At 39.9% G+C, this 18,087-nt stretch overlaps 1 protein-coding gene across 3 annotated transcripts in view; it reads left to right on the plus strand.

Annotated features, from left to right (window-relative positions):
* The window catches only part of LOC122542185 (serine/threonine-protein kinase ICK-like), an 80,219-nt gene that overhangs the window by 25,462 nt on the left and 36,670 nt on the right, over positions 1-18,087 (plus strand). For 2 of the 3 annotated variants that reach the window (XM_043679640.1, XM_043679635.1), the window contains 5 exons: positions 1,581-1,616; positions 8,067-8,146; positions 8,728-8,860; positions 12,358-12,529; positions 16,033-16,200. In XM_043679640.1, coding sequence (XP_043535575.1) covers positions 1,581-1,616; positions 8,067-8,146; positions 8,728-8,860; positions 12,358-12,529; positions 16,033-16,200 — 589 coding nt within the window. The remainder of the gene's footprint in view (positions 1-1,580; positions 1,617-8,066; positions 8,147-8,727; positions 8,861-12,357; positions 12,530-16,032; positions 16,201-18,087) is intronic. The other variant, XM_043679648.1, reaches the window with a different exon arrangement.

Raw genomic sequence — 18,087 nt, forward strand, 5'->3', positions numbered from 1 at the left:
AGTGTGTGTGTGTGTGTGTGTAGTGAGTGCAGAGTGTCTTAAGTCTGTGAGGGGGTGCATGTGTGGGAGTCTGTGTGTCTATAAGGGTATGTGTGTGTGTGTGTGTGTGTGTGGTGCACAATGGTGATCACCTGTAATGTGACATGAACCCAAGGTCCGGTTGAGGCCCTCCCTATGGATACCGAACTTAGCTATCAGTCTCTGCTCGGCCACTTTCCTCTGCTGCCTTCAGAATCACAACCTTTTCCCTTCCTGTGTCATTGATTCCAATGTGTACAATGACCTCCTGCTGGCCCCTCTTCCCCCAGAGAACATTCTGCACCCTCTGAGACATCCTTGATCCTGCGACCAGGGAGGCAACATACCATTCTGATTTTTTTTTTTTTGCTGCTGGTCACAGAAACATCCATCTGTACCTCTGACTAGAGAGAGTCCCCTAACACAATTGATCACTTGGAACCTGACGTACCCCTCGTTGCATTAGAGCCAGTCTCAATTCCAGAAACTTGGTTGTTCATTGATGTTCCCCTGAGAATCCATTACCCCCTACGTTTCCAAAACCAGGTTACTTGTTTGAAATCGGGATAACCACAGAAGACTTCTGCACTAACTGCCTACCTCTCTCACCTTTCCTAGAGTTTAACCCATCTATGTGACTGTATCTGCAACTTTTCCCCCTTCCTATAACTGCCATCCACCACATCCCCTTGTTCTTCTAAATTGCCTCTCACTGTCTCTCCAACTGATCCATTCGATCTGATAGGATTTACAACCAACGGCATTTATTGCAGATATAATCATCAGTAACCCATAAACTCTTCCTAAACTCCCATGTCTGTCAAAAAGAGCATATCAAAAAGAGGCCATTTTTACTCCTTCACAATCTACAAGACCAGAAAATAGCACTGTCTTATTCCTCTACAAAACACTGCTCCAGGTTAAATTAATAGATATGGCTTATATTTTAAGTTTAATCAAGAGGCATATCTCAATAAAACATATAATCAAGAAAGAACCCACTGTACTCACTACTGCAGCCTTTCTGCATGACACACTTAACTTATCTGATTCTGTGCTGTGAACTTCGCCCAAACAGTTTCTCCAAGATTAGTTGTGAATTTCACTGTTTAAGTTTGCTCCACCATTTGATAGAATTGTAGCTGATCCAAGTGTGGCCTCACTTCCACATTCCTGTCTACTCCATAATCTTTGACTCCCTTGTCGATCAAGAACCTGTTTTGTTTGGCCGAGGAAAAAGTATCCATCCAATAGCACCTCCTTATCGTAATGAGAAAATGTTTTTTCTTCTCTGAAGTTGATTTCTTGTATTTCAGTCCTGATAAGCGCAAGATGAAAAACTTCTACTTGAATTCTTTGTTGCTAAAAGAAAAAATTTGTAACTTACTCAAATGTACCTTACCTTTCAAAAATAAAGTTGTTTCTTCCTGATTGCATTAAGATTTTCTAAGTGTCCTGCAATAACCTTGTTAATAATGGATTCTAGTATTTCCCTCTAACAGATCTTTCATGTGAAGGTTTAGTATTGTTATCACAAAGCTCAATTTGTTCTCGTTTTCTAGACCAAGGCAAGATTCCTGCGCTTGTTCTTGCACAAGGTATTCCTGATTAAGACCACATCCAAAATACATTGTGTGCACATGACAAGAAATGTGATTTTTATTGTATCTCACATTACAAGAATACTTAGCAGTCTGTTGCTCTGTTAGGTTAATTTATCCTATAGTTCCTGACTACTATGTAATGCTTCTGCAAAAGCTAGCCCTATTTATTGATTCTGAAAAATACAGAACCACTTATTGTTAACAGATATGGTTATGTAGTTTCTTTTTTTTAATTAAGAAAGGTCACTCTTTGTGCTTGGATATAGTAAGTAGGATGGAAGATGGTTTATAATTCATAATCAATTCTATAACAAACTGCAGAATCCAATTTGTTACACTGGATTCTTTTTTAAAATTCATACTCCTCTTGCTCAACTAAAAGTTTAAATTGCTAAGTTGCCCAATTTACAGGCAGCATGGCGGCTCGGTGGTTAGCTGCCTCACAGTGCCAGGCACCTGGGTTCGATTCCATCTTCGGGTGACTATTTGTGGAAGTTTGCGTGTTCTCCCCACGTCTGTGTGGATTTCCGCCAGGTGCTCCGATTTCCTCCCACAGTCTAAAGATACGTAAGTTAGGTGGAATTGGCCATGCTAAATTGCCCATCGTTTCCACAGATATATAGGTTTGGTGGATTAGTCATGAGGAATGCAGGGTTGGGTGCTCTTCAGAGGGTCAGTGTGGACTTAATGGGCTGAATGGCCTGCTTCCACACTGTAGGGATTCTATTCTATAATATTTTTTCTCTATTAAAAAAAATGTCTTTTTTAGCAGTAAATCTCACAGTTGCTGCCTTTGTTGTTTAAATTCATGTATCTCTGGACATCAGAGTGCATCTAGGAAAAGTTAACAAACAGCGATATAGAATCAGCTGCCAGAGGAAGTGGTGGAGGCTGGTACAATTGCAGCATTTAAAAGGCATATGGGTGGGTATATGAATAGGAAGAGTTCAGAGGGATTGTGGGCCAACTGCTGGCAAATGAGATTAGGTTAAGTTAGGATATCTGGTAGGCATGAATGATTTGACTGAAGGGTCTGTTTCCGTGCTGTACTTCTCTATGACTGTACCTGTACTTCTCTAATACTGTACTCTATTTGATTTTTTTGCCAATGCATTATGCTTGGCTGTGAAGTGTTTGGAGAATTTCAGATGTATGGAGCTCCGTTGGTTCAATTGTTGAGACAAAAATGAAAAAATAAAATTCTTAGACATGCAGCTTAGGTTCCTGATGGTCTCGTGGTTAGGTTTCTACACTTATATTGCTGCAGGTTATACTTAATTCCTAGTCAATAAGCGTGAGTTTGTTGGGTTCTTGTAGCACAGGGGCAGCATTGCTGAGCCAGGAAGTGTGAGTTCAAGTCCCACCTTTTCCAGAGATGTCTAATAATTGGAAAATTAGAAAATATCTAGACATGCTTGCCATGTGCACACAATGAATTCTAGGTAAGTTTTATACTTTAATCCAAAAAGCTTTCCAAAGGAAAAAGTTGTCATGCACCTATTAAACATTTTTAACTATAATGTATTTTCTACCTTGTTTGTCAGTGGAACATGTTAAAATTAGTTATGGTTAGCTGAATTTATTATAGCCAGAGTAAATTCTCCACTGTTTAGATAATTATGTAGTTAGTAATGTGCATCCAAGGGTTACTGGTATGTGCATTCTCCTCAATATCCACAAACTCAGTAGCAGTGGATCCACATATCTACGAGGTCATTGCCAGATCCAGTCTTTTTCTTTTCTATTCCCTTGTTGGGTATGACCGCACAGTCCTTTGTAGTAGGTTGGAAATCTAAATTGTAGTAGTATCTGTGTTGTTTTTTTTAATTTGTGAGAGATTCTGCCCCTATATCCCACATATAATGATTTATTGTAGAATGATGAATCGTCTTATTAGGTGCAAATTATCAATGCTATTCTTTAAAGAACCTCGGAGATAACCCTTATCGATTGGTTCAGATTTGATGTGTGTCAAATCAGTTTATTCAGTCACATGTTTGGTTTGCTAGCAATTCATTTACAGCAACTGCCTCAGTGTAGGCACACAGCTCTCAGTCCCATGTAAACATGTTAATTTTCTTGCAGAAGCAATATATAATCAGTTTTTGAATTGCATAAAGAGGGCAGTCTGTCTAAATTCAGTATGGATTTATATTTAATTCAATTGACCAGTTTCTGCTGTAACTAGCTGTACCACGAGGTCTAAACGGAGAGATTTTGATGAAGGCAGTAGTCTAAGAATACTTTTTAGATTGCCATTTGTTTAACATGGACATGCCAGGCATATTTTGTTTCTCATAGCAAAAATAATTTACTAAGAATTCTAATGTGCACCAATTTAACTGTTAAATGATTCAGGATTTCGTTTAGAAGTAATTTTCACTAGTGGATTGAATGCTGTTTGAAATGTTTATTTCGGTGAGAAACCCATTTAAACAATACGAATGAACTGCATCAGGTTATTGTCCTTAAATATATCAAGGCACTGAAATGAGGAAGAAATAAGCTACTGTATTCTAGTATGCTTTTTGATCGCACTGCATGATTAAAGATTTTAGGTTTGTCATTCTGAAAATTAATCCAATCAGAAACTTGAATTGAGGCCTAAGAAATTCAATTGAGAGCATTTTGGATGCAATTTCCTGCTTGTGCTGAGAATTTGTTTTTTTTTTGTAAATATGTCTAATAGTTTAAAGCTTGTTGATTCTAACCCTGCAAAAGACAAGAATACCATGTGAGTGTGATTTGTTCTACCAAATTGGGAAGAATGATGGATGTTCTTTGACTCCAGGTCTGTCTATGTTCACCTAAATACCAGGTGGTTGAAGACATGTTCAGGGCATACTTCAATCCATCCAATACAGGAAATTTCATTGCTAACTCTTGACGTCTGGTGAGAAATTCTGGAAACGCAACATTTAGGTGTGTATGTTACCTGCATGGAATTTTGTTATATCAAATAGTTCCAAGTTCAGTATCTGATTTGTGATGATCTGGATTATCTCACAGGTCTGATTGGGGATCTTTTCAATTGTTACTGAGAGTTGGATAAGTAGGAAAAGATATTGTGCAGCTTGCTGATAGCTGCCCCAATTGGTGTCTTAACTTGGAAAGTGATTGTCTTGTGTTTGAGGATGACTTGCTTCCACAATAAAGACTGGTTCTTGGATGATTGTAGAGTCTAATGTACAATTTATGTTCTCCCCCGCAAGTGGGTCAGATAGTTTGGGGGAATGGAAAGATGGGATGGCTGGTTGCCATGAGCTTCTTTCTCTGTTTCTTCTTTCTTTGGCTTTAGCTTGTCAGTGATGAGACTTGAGATGTAGAGATCCTCCTTGGATGCTTTCCCACTGATACATGTAGTCGTGGGCCAATGTTCCCATGCATCAATGGGATGTTGCAGTTTTCTAGTATTTGGTTTAAAGGCGTCCTCAGCCCTTCTGGGACTCATTTGCCATGTCAAAGCTATGAATGATGATGCTTTTTTAAGGAGCCTTGTGTCAGGCATCTGGACTAAATGACCCATCCAGTGAAGTTGATTGGCCAGTGCTTCAACGCTATGGATGTAGACCTGAGTGAGAAATTGTTAGTGTGCTGATTATTACAAAAGGGGTTTTGGGGCTTTGAGGTGGTTGCTGTACCTAGTCCATGTTTCTGAGCAGGTATAGGAGGGCAGATAACACTGCAGCTCTGTGGACCATGGGCTTGGTGCTGAATTTGAGATCCTGTTTTGCAAATACATTTCCTAAAGTGACCAAAGGCTGCACTGGCACACCACTCATAATCTTGAACTTTGTCTTCCATGCTTGATTTTGTTGATCAAAGGTATCCAAGAAATGGAAAGTTGCCCTCATTGCCTGAAACCAGGAAAGCAGTGTGGTGTGGCAAGGGAAGGTTGATAGAGGACCTTTGTTTCCCAGATGTTTAGTGTAATACCCAAAGTTCTCAGTGCCTAGGTAAAGTTGATCATGATGGCTTTGAGCTCTGCAAAAACCAGTTGTATTTCAATGACAGGGGTTGACTGGACCTTGAATCCTGCCTACAGGCAGTAGTGGTTGAACAGGTTCTCTGTTTGTTCTGTGGATTAGCTCCATTCCAATAGGGAGTTTGCTAAGGTGATGGAGGAACATTGCAGCAAGAAAGGTAGAGAACAGTATCAGTTGAGACTCGTCAAAATGGGAATTTGTGGATTCTTGCTTAAAATTGTGGCTTACATCTTATTGTGGAGCAAGTAGAGGCTGGTGACAGATTTTAAGGGGCAACCAAAATTGCGAGCACTTTATAATTCCTTGTGGTTGACAGTATCGGAGATTTTGGTAGGGTCAAGGAAGGCCATGTTGATGCGGTTCTCTGCATTTCTTATCTCACACTAAACACATCAGTTGTGACCCATAGAATGTGGAATCCACATTACAAGTCTAGAATGAGCTGTACAGCCACATGGAAAATACAGTTGAGGAGGATTTCTGCAGTAATTTTTCCTGTGGCTAGCATCTGTTCCTTTTGTAGTTACTGCAGTCAAACTTGTTACCTTTCATGATCATGGTTACAGCATCTCTGATATCCCCTGGCATGCTTTCCTCCGAGCAGATGAGGGAAATTAGGTCATGTTTTCATGCCATGCTTCTCTGCAATATGATAGTGAACTTGAACTTGTACAAGACACCTGTGCATCACATTATAGGAAATAAATGAATGCATTAGAGAGAGTGCAGAAGTGGTTTACAAGAATTGCTCCAGTTGTGAGGATAGGTTAAAGAATTTGGTTCTGTTCTCTTCAGAAAGAAGGCGGCTAAGGGGAGATCTGATAGAAGTTTTCAAAATTGTGAGCAGGCTAGATAGAAAGAAACTGTTCCTGTTCATAAAAGAAACTAGAAAAAGGCATAGATTTAGAAATTGGCTAAAGAAGCAAGGGTGGAGACAGGTTCTGTTGAGTCACTCGAGCATTAAATAATTATTTGGATAAAAATAAGGTACATGGGTATTGGAAGAAAGCAGGAAGTTGGCACTAAGTAATGATGCTCACTTATCAGACAGTTTAGGAATGACAGGCTGAGTGGCTGCATTCTGCATTGTTGCGTTTCTGAATTTTGTGTTCGTGCAGGAGTGGAAGAGCAGTTGTATCTGCTTCTGATGCTCTGTTGTTCTGTAGCTATTGAATGACCTTTTCTATGTCTCACCTGGTTGAAGTTGCACTGAGAAAGTGGTAGGTAGCATGCTTATGGAAGGAGTTGAGGTTCAGGGGATCAAGTCTGTTAAAGGGATCTTTGAAGTATTCCTGCCTTTAATGATCATCTCTTCTTTGCCAACAATAGTGGGACCTTAGGTGCACACATTATTGTTTTTCTCTAACTTTTGGATATCCTGTACTGTACCAACCTGCAACCTGTCCTTTAAATCACAGATTTTTTTTGCTGGACCTCAGCCTTCAGCTTCAATAGCCATGCTTTCTCGCTTTTGAGTTGGGTTGTTGTTTCAGGTTCAAGAATGCCCTTCAGCTTATCAGCTTCCGGATCTTCTGATCCGGGTTGTCGAGCCATTCCATGTTCTGTCTGTGGTGCTGATTATGGAGGTCTTGAGTGAATGTTTAAAAAATGCACACCTATGAGCACCTTGTTGAAGAAAAACAGATAATTATGCATACTGTTAAAATAATATGCTGATGTAATTATTTGAATTCCCATGTGACAATGGTTGATTAGATCAGACAAAACATTGAGAGTCCGTGCACCTATATCTCAGCTGCCCCAAGTGCTCTCAGGAGAAACAAGAACATCAATGTTGGAAAATAGTTCAAAAAGGGAAGTTATAATATAGAAACCTTTTATCTGGGTTAGTTTTTGATTATTTGAAACTTCACTTAGATGTTGAGTATTCCTAAATTAGAAATTCACCTGAAATTCTGGCTGTCATGTTTCTGAAAAACAACCAAATTGCAAACAGCACAGACTTCGAAAGACATTTCTGAAATTCAGCAATTTTATTATCTTTTCCAGTAAAGCTGTTTGAATTTTGTTGAAACATGTTGCAAAATTAATAAGTTGAGAAGTAGACATTTTCCAAATCAACCTGCTCAGTGATGTTATTGCATACATCTAGAGAAGGTGGGACTTGAACCCGGGTCTCCTGGGTTCAATAACCCTATTGTCACAATGCCATTAGCGCCCTCGTTGAGAATTATATAATTGAGTGGAAATGAAAATGTTGTAACATACGATCTTATTGCAGTGAATTGATCATTTTAGAATAGTACCGTCATCTTGCATGTCTTGAGTACACAAAATGTTTAGAATAACATTACTATGTTGAAAACTGAATTCAGAGGTGGTTCTGCTTGCAAAACTAGATTAGAAGTTTTACCATGTTCCAGACCAGTAAAACGCTGTTAGTAGTGGAAACATTTTACTATGTTTTTTGGAATTAATAACTGATTCTTATTTACAGAAACCGGCTCTTTCCTGAATCGTCCATTAGAAACATCATGTACCAGATACTTCAAGGGTTAGCTTTTATCCACAAACATGGTAGGTTTTCAATATTATTTGAGCAGAAATGTGCTGTAGGAATTTAAAAATATTGGAACTAAATAATTTTTTAATGTGGTAAAGAACCTGCATCTTAAAAATGGGATCTAGCTGTCCGTTGCTGAGCCCAGTTTGTTAGATCTGATTTTGGAGGGAAAGAAATTATGTTTCACCTCATTGGTTTTCCCACTCTTTATCTTTGAGCCATTTGTTTATGTAACTGTGACAGCTGAAATTGCATGTTGCTTTTCCTAACCTGCACGTATACATGGGGAAGGGGAGTGTTAGAGAATGAGGGGGCAGCAGGGCGAGTGAAGGTGGGGTACAGCTTTGGGGCAAAGAGTGAGGGGGGGATGACAAAGGGAAATGACAAAGGGGGTGATGCGGCAGGTGGAAGAGGGTTGAATGAGAAAAAAGTTCATGGGTGAGTGGAATTGAGGGAAGAGAGGAGTCTTGGGGGGGTTGTCAGATGACCATTTATAGGATGGCAGTTACATAAAAACAAGTCTGGTTTGGGGGAGAAAATATTGTGTTGCTACAGGTAACTATTTTATCTATCTTGTTTGTGCATTTTATTCCAGGATTTTTTCATCGTGACATGAAACCGGAAAACCTCCTTTGTATGGGACCAGAACTGATAAAAATAGCTGATTTTGGTCTAGCTCGTGAAATTCGATCTCGTCCACCATACACTGATTATGTGTCTACAAGATGGTAAGGATGTCTCTTCTACTAAAAAAACACTTAGCAATTGTAAATCTGTACTACAAATAATGCCAAGTGGCTCTAAGATATGTCAAGGACAGCTGTGAAATTCTGCATGGATAGCAAATAAAAATAAAACTGTATTTCACAGTTGGTTGTGGCATTTTGTTTTTTCAGCTTGTTTTTAATGTCACTTTGTGGTCTTGGATGTCATATTAATTTGTAATTCTAAAGAGAGCTGATTGAAGCACAGATAATAAGACAATAAGTGCTGACATGTCAGGATTTTGCTTTCTTCAACTGTAATGTAGTTGTTGCGCACAAGTTAGTTCGTTAATCCTCACAACCTCTCCAAGAAACAGGAGTTGGTTTGCATACCAAGAATTGCCTGCTTGTTCCATCATGCCGAGAGAGAATGGTGAATGGGTGGTTACTTTTTCAGCCAAGGTGCATGACGTCCCAGGACAATTCATGACAAATACTTTAAACTGTACGTTATACAGGGCTCCTTCTTAAAATTTTCAGGTGTAACAAAATTTGGCAGTGCTATGATTTGAAGTAATACTGACAAATGAATATGCATATACAATTGAAGGCACAGGGAGGTTGTGGAGAAGAGGGGCCTTCAGATTCTTGGGAATGTTTTAAGATCTTTTCTGGGAGGATCGGTTGACAGGTGATCAGCAGTCTGACCAGGGTAGTTTAGACATAGTAAGGCCCTGCTGCAGCAAATGAACAGATTCTCTCAGACCTGTAAGGAGTTTGTTTAGCTGCCAACATCAGAAAGGCCAATGTTATGTCAGAATGCTGCTATACCACCATCTTTTAACATTGACAGTATGACACAGGACGTTGTTAGCTTCACATAACTCGGCTGCACCATCACCAATCTGTCCACTTGATGCTGAAATCAGCACATGCATTTAGCTTGTTATTGCTTCACAAAATCTGACAGAATACTAAACTAAGAGTTTACCAAGCCTGTGTCCTCAGTATGCTCCTGTAAAGTGGTGAGAAGTAGGCAGCATATGCTAGACTAGAGAAAAAGACGAATAGCTTTCACTTTTGCTATCTCTATTGTATCTTTGACATCCCTTAATAAGGAGCAGTCACCAATTCCAAGTCCTAGACTATGCCAATTCTGATATTATATGCTCATTACTAAATGATTGCTATCTGCACTAGCTTGGCCATGTTCATGGTTAATGATATTGTTAAGGAGATATGTTGTGTGGGAAAGATGTTATTATCTAGAATATTAAATTTTAAAATCCAGCTGGACACCTATATTTTGAATGTTTTAGAAAGAGCCCTCGCCACAACAGCAACAATGTTGCATTTGCAAAGAACCAACTGCTTTAATAGGGATAGGAGCTTTCAAGCACTCTGCAACGTTTTAGAGGGGCCACATGACCCTGTTTTTGGGTTTTTAAGTAAACATAGCTGTAGACATGCAAACTGCCATGAGAAACACCCTTTGTCCTCCTTTCTGGGTGACCTGCCTCCTGAGCATACAAACCTCCACTACAAGAGCAAACAAAATACAAAGATAATAGATTCTGAGAGCAGAGGGAGATATCACTGATCACCTTAACCTTTGGAGGATGACTGATTTGAAGAGCAGGATTTTGGGTGAGCAGAAGCAAAAAGCTCAGCTGGTCAGGATAAGGGCATAAAGAAAAGAGATCAAGAAATCGTGCACCTTCACAGCCACTGAGGCAAATATAGCACAGACTTAGATGCTGGATTCAAATCCAAGCTGCACTTATGATGCTTAATGCAGGATTGACCACCCAAGGTGCAAACCACTATCTTGTGAGACTGTTACCAGAAAATGGTCTCTCATACTTGATGTCAGAGTATTCGGGAACAAGCTAATGCCTAAGTCTACAGGATATGTATGTGAAAGTGTGATAAATGAGATTAGTGAACTGTGCAGACACCAGTGTAGTAATATGTGATTTGGCAATATTGGAGATGTGGCTTTTTAAAAAAGGGCAGGATTGGGTGTTAAATATTCTCATTGCAAGGTGCCCATTGTGTTCTGATTTGTGTACAAATTGACTTACGAACAGACTCCAGAACGCAATCCATTCACAACTTGGACTGCCTGGTGAGGATAAGCAACAGTTAGTTAAACTTCACTGGTGGGAAAATGATAGTTTAGGACCCAATTAACAGTCACTTAGACAAATCTGGTTTAGTTAAGGTGAAGTGGCAACATGGAAGTGAAATCTGTAGAGTGAGGGGTGACAGTGAGCAGTAGTGAATGATTTTGTTTTGGTCTAGGGAATGATGCAGGGGTCTGCTTTTTGTTGATTTTATTTCAATTACCTTGATTTTGTGTATGGGACATGATTTCAAGAAAACTGGGAAAAAAATATAGTGACTGGTGAATGAGATAGTCATAGGTTGGCAGTATGAATGGACAATAAGGAGATGAAATTTAATTCTGTGTGGAGTTTGCGTGGTTCCCCCCATATCTGTGTAGATTTCCCCTGGGTGCCCTGTTTTCCTCTCATAGTCCAAAGATGTGCACATTTGGTGGATTGGCCATGCTAAATTGCTTTGTAGTGTCCGGGGATTTGCACGCTCGGTGGATTAAACATGTTAAATGTGGGGTTAAAGGGATAGGTTGAGAGTTCTGGGTCTAGATGGGAAACTCTTGGGATGTTTGGTGCAGACTTGATAGGCCAACTGGACTCTTTCTTCACTGAGGATTGTATTATTCTAGAACCTTGAAGTGATTCCTGGTCTTTCCTACTGAACTGAAAGGCAATATAAAATTCAAAGTACAGGTCTGTGGAGTGCAATAACAGAGGAACCTGTGGGTATATCTGTGCAAACTATTGGGGTTGAAAGAATCAATAATGCACATGGAAAATAAGGACAGCACAACAGCAGCTGTGTTATTGTATACCTGGTTGGACCTCATCTGGATTATTCTGGATCAGTGGTGCTGGAAGAGCACAGCAATTCAGGCAGCATCCGAAGACAGGCAAAATCGACGTTTCGGGCAAAAGCCCTTCATCAGGAATAAAGCCTGTCTTCGGATGCTGCCTGAATTGCTGTGCTCTTCCAGCACCACTGATCCAGAATCTGGTTTCCAGCATCTGCAGTCATTGTTTTTACCTCATCTGGATTATTGTCCATTTCTGGACACCCTACTTTGGGAAGTAAATTTAAATAGTAATTTTAAGCATGCTTGGAACTTTTCTACTTGCAGTCTGGAATTGTTGTGTTTCTATTGCACATTCTCATCTGTTGGATTCTAAATGATTCTCTAAAACTAATTCCAAAGGATTTTGTCATGAAGATCAGAAAAGTGTATGAGTAGTGGCCTTGTATTTACCAGCAGGTGGAGTAAGTGCTTTTCAAAAGGAGCCAAAATGTCCAATGAATTAAATTTTAATTTGGGAAGGAACAAATCATAGTAATCACATAGTATTTCCTTATTAGGTTATGTCCTCTATGACTTGTCTAATTGTTTTGTTTTTTGTTTAAAGGTACAGAGCACCTGAAGTCCTTCTGCGCTCAACAAATTATAGTTCTCCTATTGATGTATGGGCTGTTGGTTGTATTATGGCAGAACTCTACACATTAAGACCTCTCTTTCCTGGCTCCAGTGAAATAGATGAGATTTTCAAAATTTGCCAAGTTTTAGGAACCCCTAAAAAGGTGTGAAACATTAACAAAGTGCTTGCATTTACTTTAATTGCAAAGTTACAATGTAGATAAATTTAGGATATATGGTTGGCATGGACAGTTGGACCGAAGTGTCTGATTCCATGCTGTACAACTCTGTGACTGTATGTTGATGCCCACAGCATATGTCGTCAATATTTCTCTTCAATCTGATTCTTTACATAATAAAGTAATAGTGTTTGATTGATGTCAAACTTGAATGTTACTGGGGATAAGGAAACCCTTGGAGATGTGTGTAGTTCTGTAAAAAAGTTTTGCTGGTTCACACTTTTGAGACTTTTTTTAACTTGGTTTCAATATGTTTAAATTGTGTGCAGTAAAGGAAAAGGAAACAGCTAGCATGTATTTATTGTGACTAGCTTTTTTTTTAAATGTATTATGTGTTGTACTGCAGCAACCATTCTCTTATGATTGCAAGGATAGCTAAATTTGCATGCTATTTAACCCTTCACTTCAAGTTTACGTCCTCTCGCCCATTTCCAGTGTCAAGGCTTCTTGACTTTTCACCTGAATCTGACTACCTGGAGGCAGTTCAATGCCCCATGGGGCAGGACAGTGGCTCAGTAGTTAGTAGTGCTGTTTGACAGCGCCAGAGTCCTGGGTTCAATTCCACCCTTGGCGACTGTCTGTGGAGTTTGCATATTCTGCGTGGGTTTCCTCCCCGTGTCTGCATGAGATTTCTCAGAGTGCCCTGGTTTCCTCCCATATTCCAAAGATGCATGGGTAAGGTGGACTGGCTGTGCTAAATTGCCCATAGTATACAGAGATATGCAGGGTTACAGAGAGTTGGGGTGGGAATGTTGGGTGGATCCATGTGGGATGCTCTTCAGAGTCAGTGTGACTCTATGGGCCATATAGCCTGCATCTACACCATAGGGTTTCTATGATTTTCAATGATGACAGCCACTTATTGACTAAATGCAGGGCTTTTGTCCTTTCTTTCTCAGGTCTATTCAATAGGCTACGGCCTGTATTACGTCTCCAGTTGTTCAATTTGTTTATTTATCTTTAATATGATGTTTGTTTTCATATCTATCCATAGCTTCCCCCATCTTGCTTTTTTAACTGCTGTTACATACTCTCAGGTCTTCTCTTATTTGTTTGCTGCTTTTAAAAAGAGTAAATGTTGCAATATTTGGGTCTGGCAGCATTTGTTTTAAGGGAAACTTATAATATTTCAGGTTGATGGCTTTTCACCTGAACTGGAATAAGTTCTGAATTAAGTGAAAGTTAGAAGTGCAATAATTTGTGTCAGTCAAGGGAAGTGCGAGAGTAAAAGGCAATGTCTCTGGATGGAAGGCCGGAGGATTAAATGATGAAAAAATATGAAAGCAACAAAAAAAAACTCCAGTGAAACTTTAAAAAAAAAAGTGGCAGAAACTTACGATCTGCAAGTTCAACACAGTCTGGAAGGCTTTAAAATACCCATTCAAATAGGTATGCAGTTCTGTACCTTGTCCATTGGAATGCTGCAGTGATCAATGTCAATATGGAATCAAAGCGGCAAATTGCAATTTTAAGCATCCAGAAACTTGGGATCAATTTGTGGACTGAATCCGTGTTCTGCAAAGTGGTTTCACATCTGGGTTTGGTCTCCAATGTCGAGAAGTATCATGAACAGTGAATACAGGATATTAACTTGAGGGGCTAGGTTTATATCAGTTGGAGTTTAGAGTAAGAGTGAATAGATTGAAAAATACAATATCCTCATGCATCTCAATAAGGTATCTGTATAAAGAACGTTTCCTCTTCTGGCAGAATCTGGAACGAGGGTTATTTTTAAAAAATCAGCAGTCACCAATTTTGTAATGGATAGCATGAATTTTTTTCACTCTGAGGGTCATGAATCTTTAGAACTCTGCTTTTATCACCTTTCATGAAGAGAGTTCTTGAATATGTTTAGGGCAGAAGTAAGTAGCTCATTGTTCAGCAAGGGGATGAAAGGTTATTGGGGATAGGCAGGAATGTAGATCTGAAGTTACAATTTGATTGACCATGATCATCATGAATGGTGAAGCATGCTCAAGGAGATGAATGATCCATTCATGCTCCTGATTTGTTTGTTCATATGTATGAATTGCATATCAATTGCATTTTCATCAGCAGGCAGTGCCTGAGGCCTTTTTGACATGGACCGACTGTCTGTGTGGAGTTTGTACACTCTCCCTGTGTCTGCATGGGTTTCCTCCGGGTGCTCTGGTTTCCTCCTATAATCCAAAGATGCGCAGGTTAGGTGGATTGGCCATGTTAAATTGCCCATAGTGTTCAAGGATGTGTAGGTTAGGTGCATTAGTTAGGGGTAAATGTAGGATAATAGGGTAGGGGGGGAAACGGGTTGTGTGGGTTGCTCTTCGGATGATCGGTGTGGACTCGTTGGGTTGAAGGGCCTGTTTCCACATTGTAGGGATTTCTGAGATTCTGGGACAGTGAAGTGTTAAAAAGGCAGGTGTTGCATCATAGTCTGTCTCCTTTTGTTTCATTCTTTGCTTTATTTTGGGTTTCTTCTTTCATTTTTGTTCATCATCATTCATATCTTCTCTAAGCATATCTTGTTGCTTCTCTGCTTCGCTCATAGTAGCTTAATTTGATTTACACAATTAACTTTTGTCATTTAGTCTCATCTACCCTCCTCACTATCCTGGATCTCCCCTAATCTTTTTCCCACTCTCCTTCACTAATAGTGCATTCTTTCATGGGATTTTAGCATCATTGGCTAGGCTGCTTTTGTTGCCCATCCTATTTACCCTTGAGAAGATAGTGGTGAGCCACTTTGTTGATCTACAGAAACGCAGGTGGTATAGGAACAGTGCAGGGCTGCTTTAAAAAGTGAATTCTAGTATTTTGATCCAGAAACTATGAATTACAATATGGTTCAAAGGCTACTGGTGTGTCAATTAGGATTTTGCAAGTGATGTTCTCACATATCTGTCCTTCTAGTTGGTAAGTGTTTAGAGTTTGGAAGGGGCTGATAAGGAACCTTGTCGAGTTCCTGCTGAGCACATTGCTGCCACTGTGTTAGTGGTTCAGGAACTCTGTTTAAAGTGAGGATGGAATTCCACTCAAGTGGATTGCTTTGTCCTGGATTGTGATGATTTTCTTGAATGATGTTGAAGCTGCTGAGAACTGTTTACATCTCTAATTTTTTCCAAATCTGATTAAAGGTTATCAACCTTGAATATTAACTCTCTCACTTGTTGAGCCGAATGCAGGTTTTATTTCCAATGGTTTCTATTTTGATTTTAAAATTCATAATTACCTGAAATTATTTCAGATACGCTATTTTGCTTTTATGTTGGTTTACTGCTTGTTCTTTGGACCCACTATTCCCATCAGTCTTTCAGCCACTATTGAGTTTGGAAATTGTAATATGGGATATAAGAAAAATTTAATTTGTGTTGTTCACGTAACATTTTGCTCTTACAATGTGAATTACCCTGCTTTTACTTCATCGGATAATTTTATATTTGTCATCTTAGAATAATTGGTCAGAAGGCTATCAGCTTGCAGCAGCCATGAACTTCCGTTGGCCTCAGTGTGTCCCCAATAACCTCAAGACTTTGATTCCCAATGCAAGTAGTGAAGCTATTCAACTCATGAGAGATATGCTTCAATGGGACCCAAAAAAGCGACCAACTCCAAGCCAGGTGAGTTTTTAATCAACTAAAGAAAGTACAGTTGATCAGTTTTTAAGTACTCAGTACTAATGCTTGTATAAAGTTGTTTGACTTGTCGTTACCTTGAGGGAATGGTAAAAAGTTGAACCTTGCAAAACTGAAGGAGCTCTTTCAGTTCATTTCACTAGGTTTATCAAACATCATCGAATTTGTCCAGCTCATGTTGAAATGATAGGAGTACATTTTCATTTCTTTTGTCTGCATGTGAAACTTGTATTTTGATAAAGTGATGGAATTAAATCTATCTAGTTCTGCATGTAATTCTTGCATTTTCTTTAGTAATTGGTTAATTTACTTCAGTGTGGAGTCGCCATGTGTTGCAGTTTTCTTAGAAGATTGAAACGGTCGATACTGCTTGGAAAATTAGATTAGATAGGAAGAAGAGCAAAAAACACGAGTCTGCAATCACACAAATCATACTGCAGAGGGTGCCATAAGACATTGGAGCAGAAGAAAGCCACTCAAGAACTGCTGTGCTCTTCCAGCACCACTAATTCAGAATCATGAAACATTAGTATGGACATTTTTAAAAACAATTTGCGGGGGATCCAAGATGGTGGTGACCCAGCAAATCTGAGTCTATAGTGCTCCTCCCAAGACTTGGGCAAAGTGGGCCACCCACCCCCACCACACTCACCAAATCATTTAAAATAGCTGTTTAATTTATTTAATTGCTTAGTGTTAAATTTAAACAATCTAATCTTTAGTAAAAATGACGAAAGGGAAGGGAGCCCGCAGTTCACAGCAAGCAGGAACCCCTCCCCAACCCTCTCCAGCTGCAGCAGAGGCATCTGCAGCCGCCCCGGGAGACTTACCTACGGTGGCGAGCCTTGTGGAAATCACCTCTAAACTGGATGCGAAGATCGACGCTTTTATTGACGAATCCCGAAGTCGATGGGACTCACTCTCGGCCGCGCTGCAAAAGCATGACTGAGACATTAAGGAAATCGAGCGTCGAGTCGGAGGGGCGGAGCTAAAGGCCACGACTTCTGAAACTACAGCACAATTGGCCGTGGATCAGGTCCGGACTCTCGAACAGTGAGTCCGGACCTTAGAGAATTACATTGATGACCTCAATAATCGAGGTCGTCGAAAAAATATTCGTTTGCTGGGCCTTCCCAAATGGGAAAAGGCAGGCCAGCTTACAGCGTTTCTCGATCAGTGGCTGCCACAGCTTTTAAATCTGGACGCTGGATCAGGCCAGGTAAGGGTAGAATGGGCCTACCGGGTCGCAATACACGGGCCCGGCTCGAACCAGTGTCCCCGCCCGGTCCTGTTCCGGCTGCAGAGCTATAGGGAGAGGCAGATACTCCGAGAAGCCTCTAGAAATCTTGGAAAAGATTCCCAAGCCTTGATCTATAAAGGATCCAATATCATGTTATTTCAGGACTTTTCCCCAGCTCTGGTCCGAAAGAGGAAGGCATTCGATGAGGCGAAGAAGTGTTGAAGGGACTTAAATATTCAGTACTCCTTACGCTACCCAGCGATGCTATGCTTTAACCATGAAGGATCCGTGTACAACTTCGGATCGCCAGAAAAGGCTAAGGAATTTTTGGACTCTCTTAGATAAATTGAAAGAGATAATGGATGTTGGTTTGCCTTTCCCCCACCCCGGTTTATATCCCCCCGCCCCCCCCTTTTTTCTTTTTTCTTACCTTACTGTTTAATATTATCTTGGGGGTTGGGGAAAGGGATTTATTTACCTGTTCTCTATTTAATGATTTTCTCCCCCCGTTGGGGTTGTTTTTTTTTATTATTCTATGTATGTATGTGTGTGTGTGTGTATATATATATATATATATATATATATATTTATGCCGGGGGCTTTAGTTAATGTTGGTGGGGGGATATGCTGGG

The sequence above is a fragment of the Chiloscyllium plagiosum genome, chromosome 3, assembly GCF_004010195.1.
Source record: "Chiloscyllium plagiosum isolate BGI_BamShark_2017 chromosome 3, ASM401019v2, whole genome shotgun sequence".
In the NCBI taxonomy this organism is placed as follows: Eukaryota; Metazoa; Chordata; class Chondrichthyes; order Orectolobiformes; family Hemiscylliidae; genus Chiloscyllium; species Chiloscyllium plagiosum.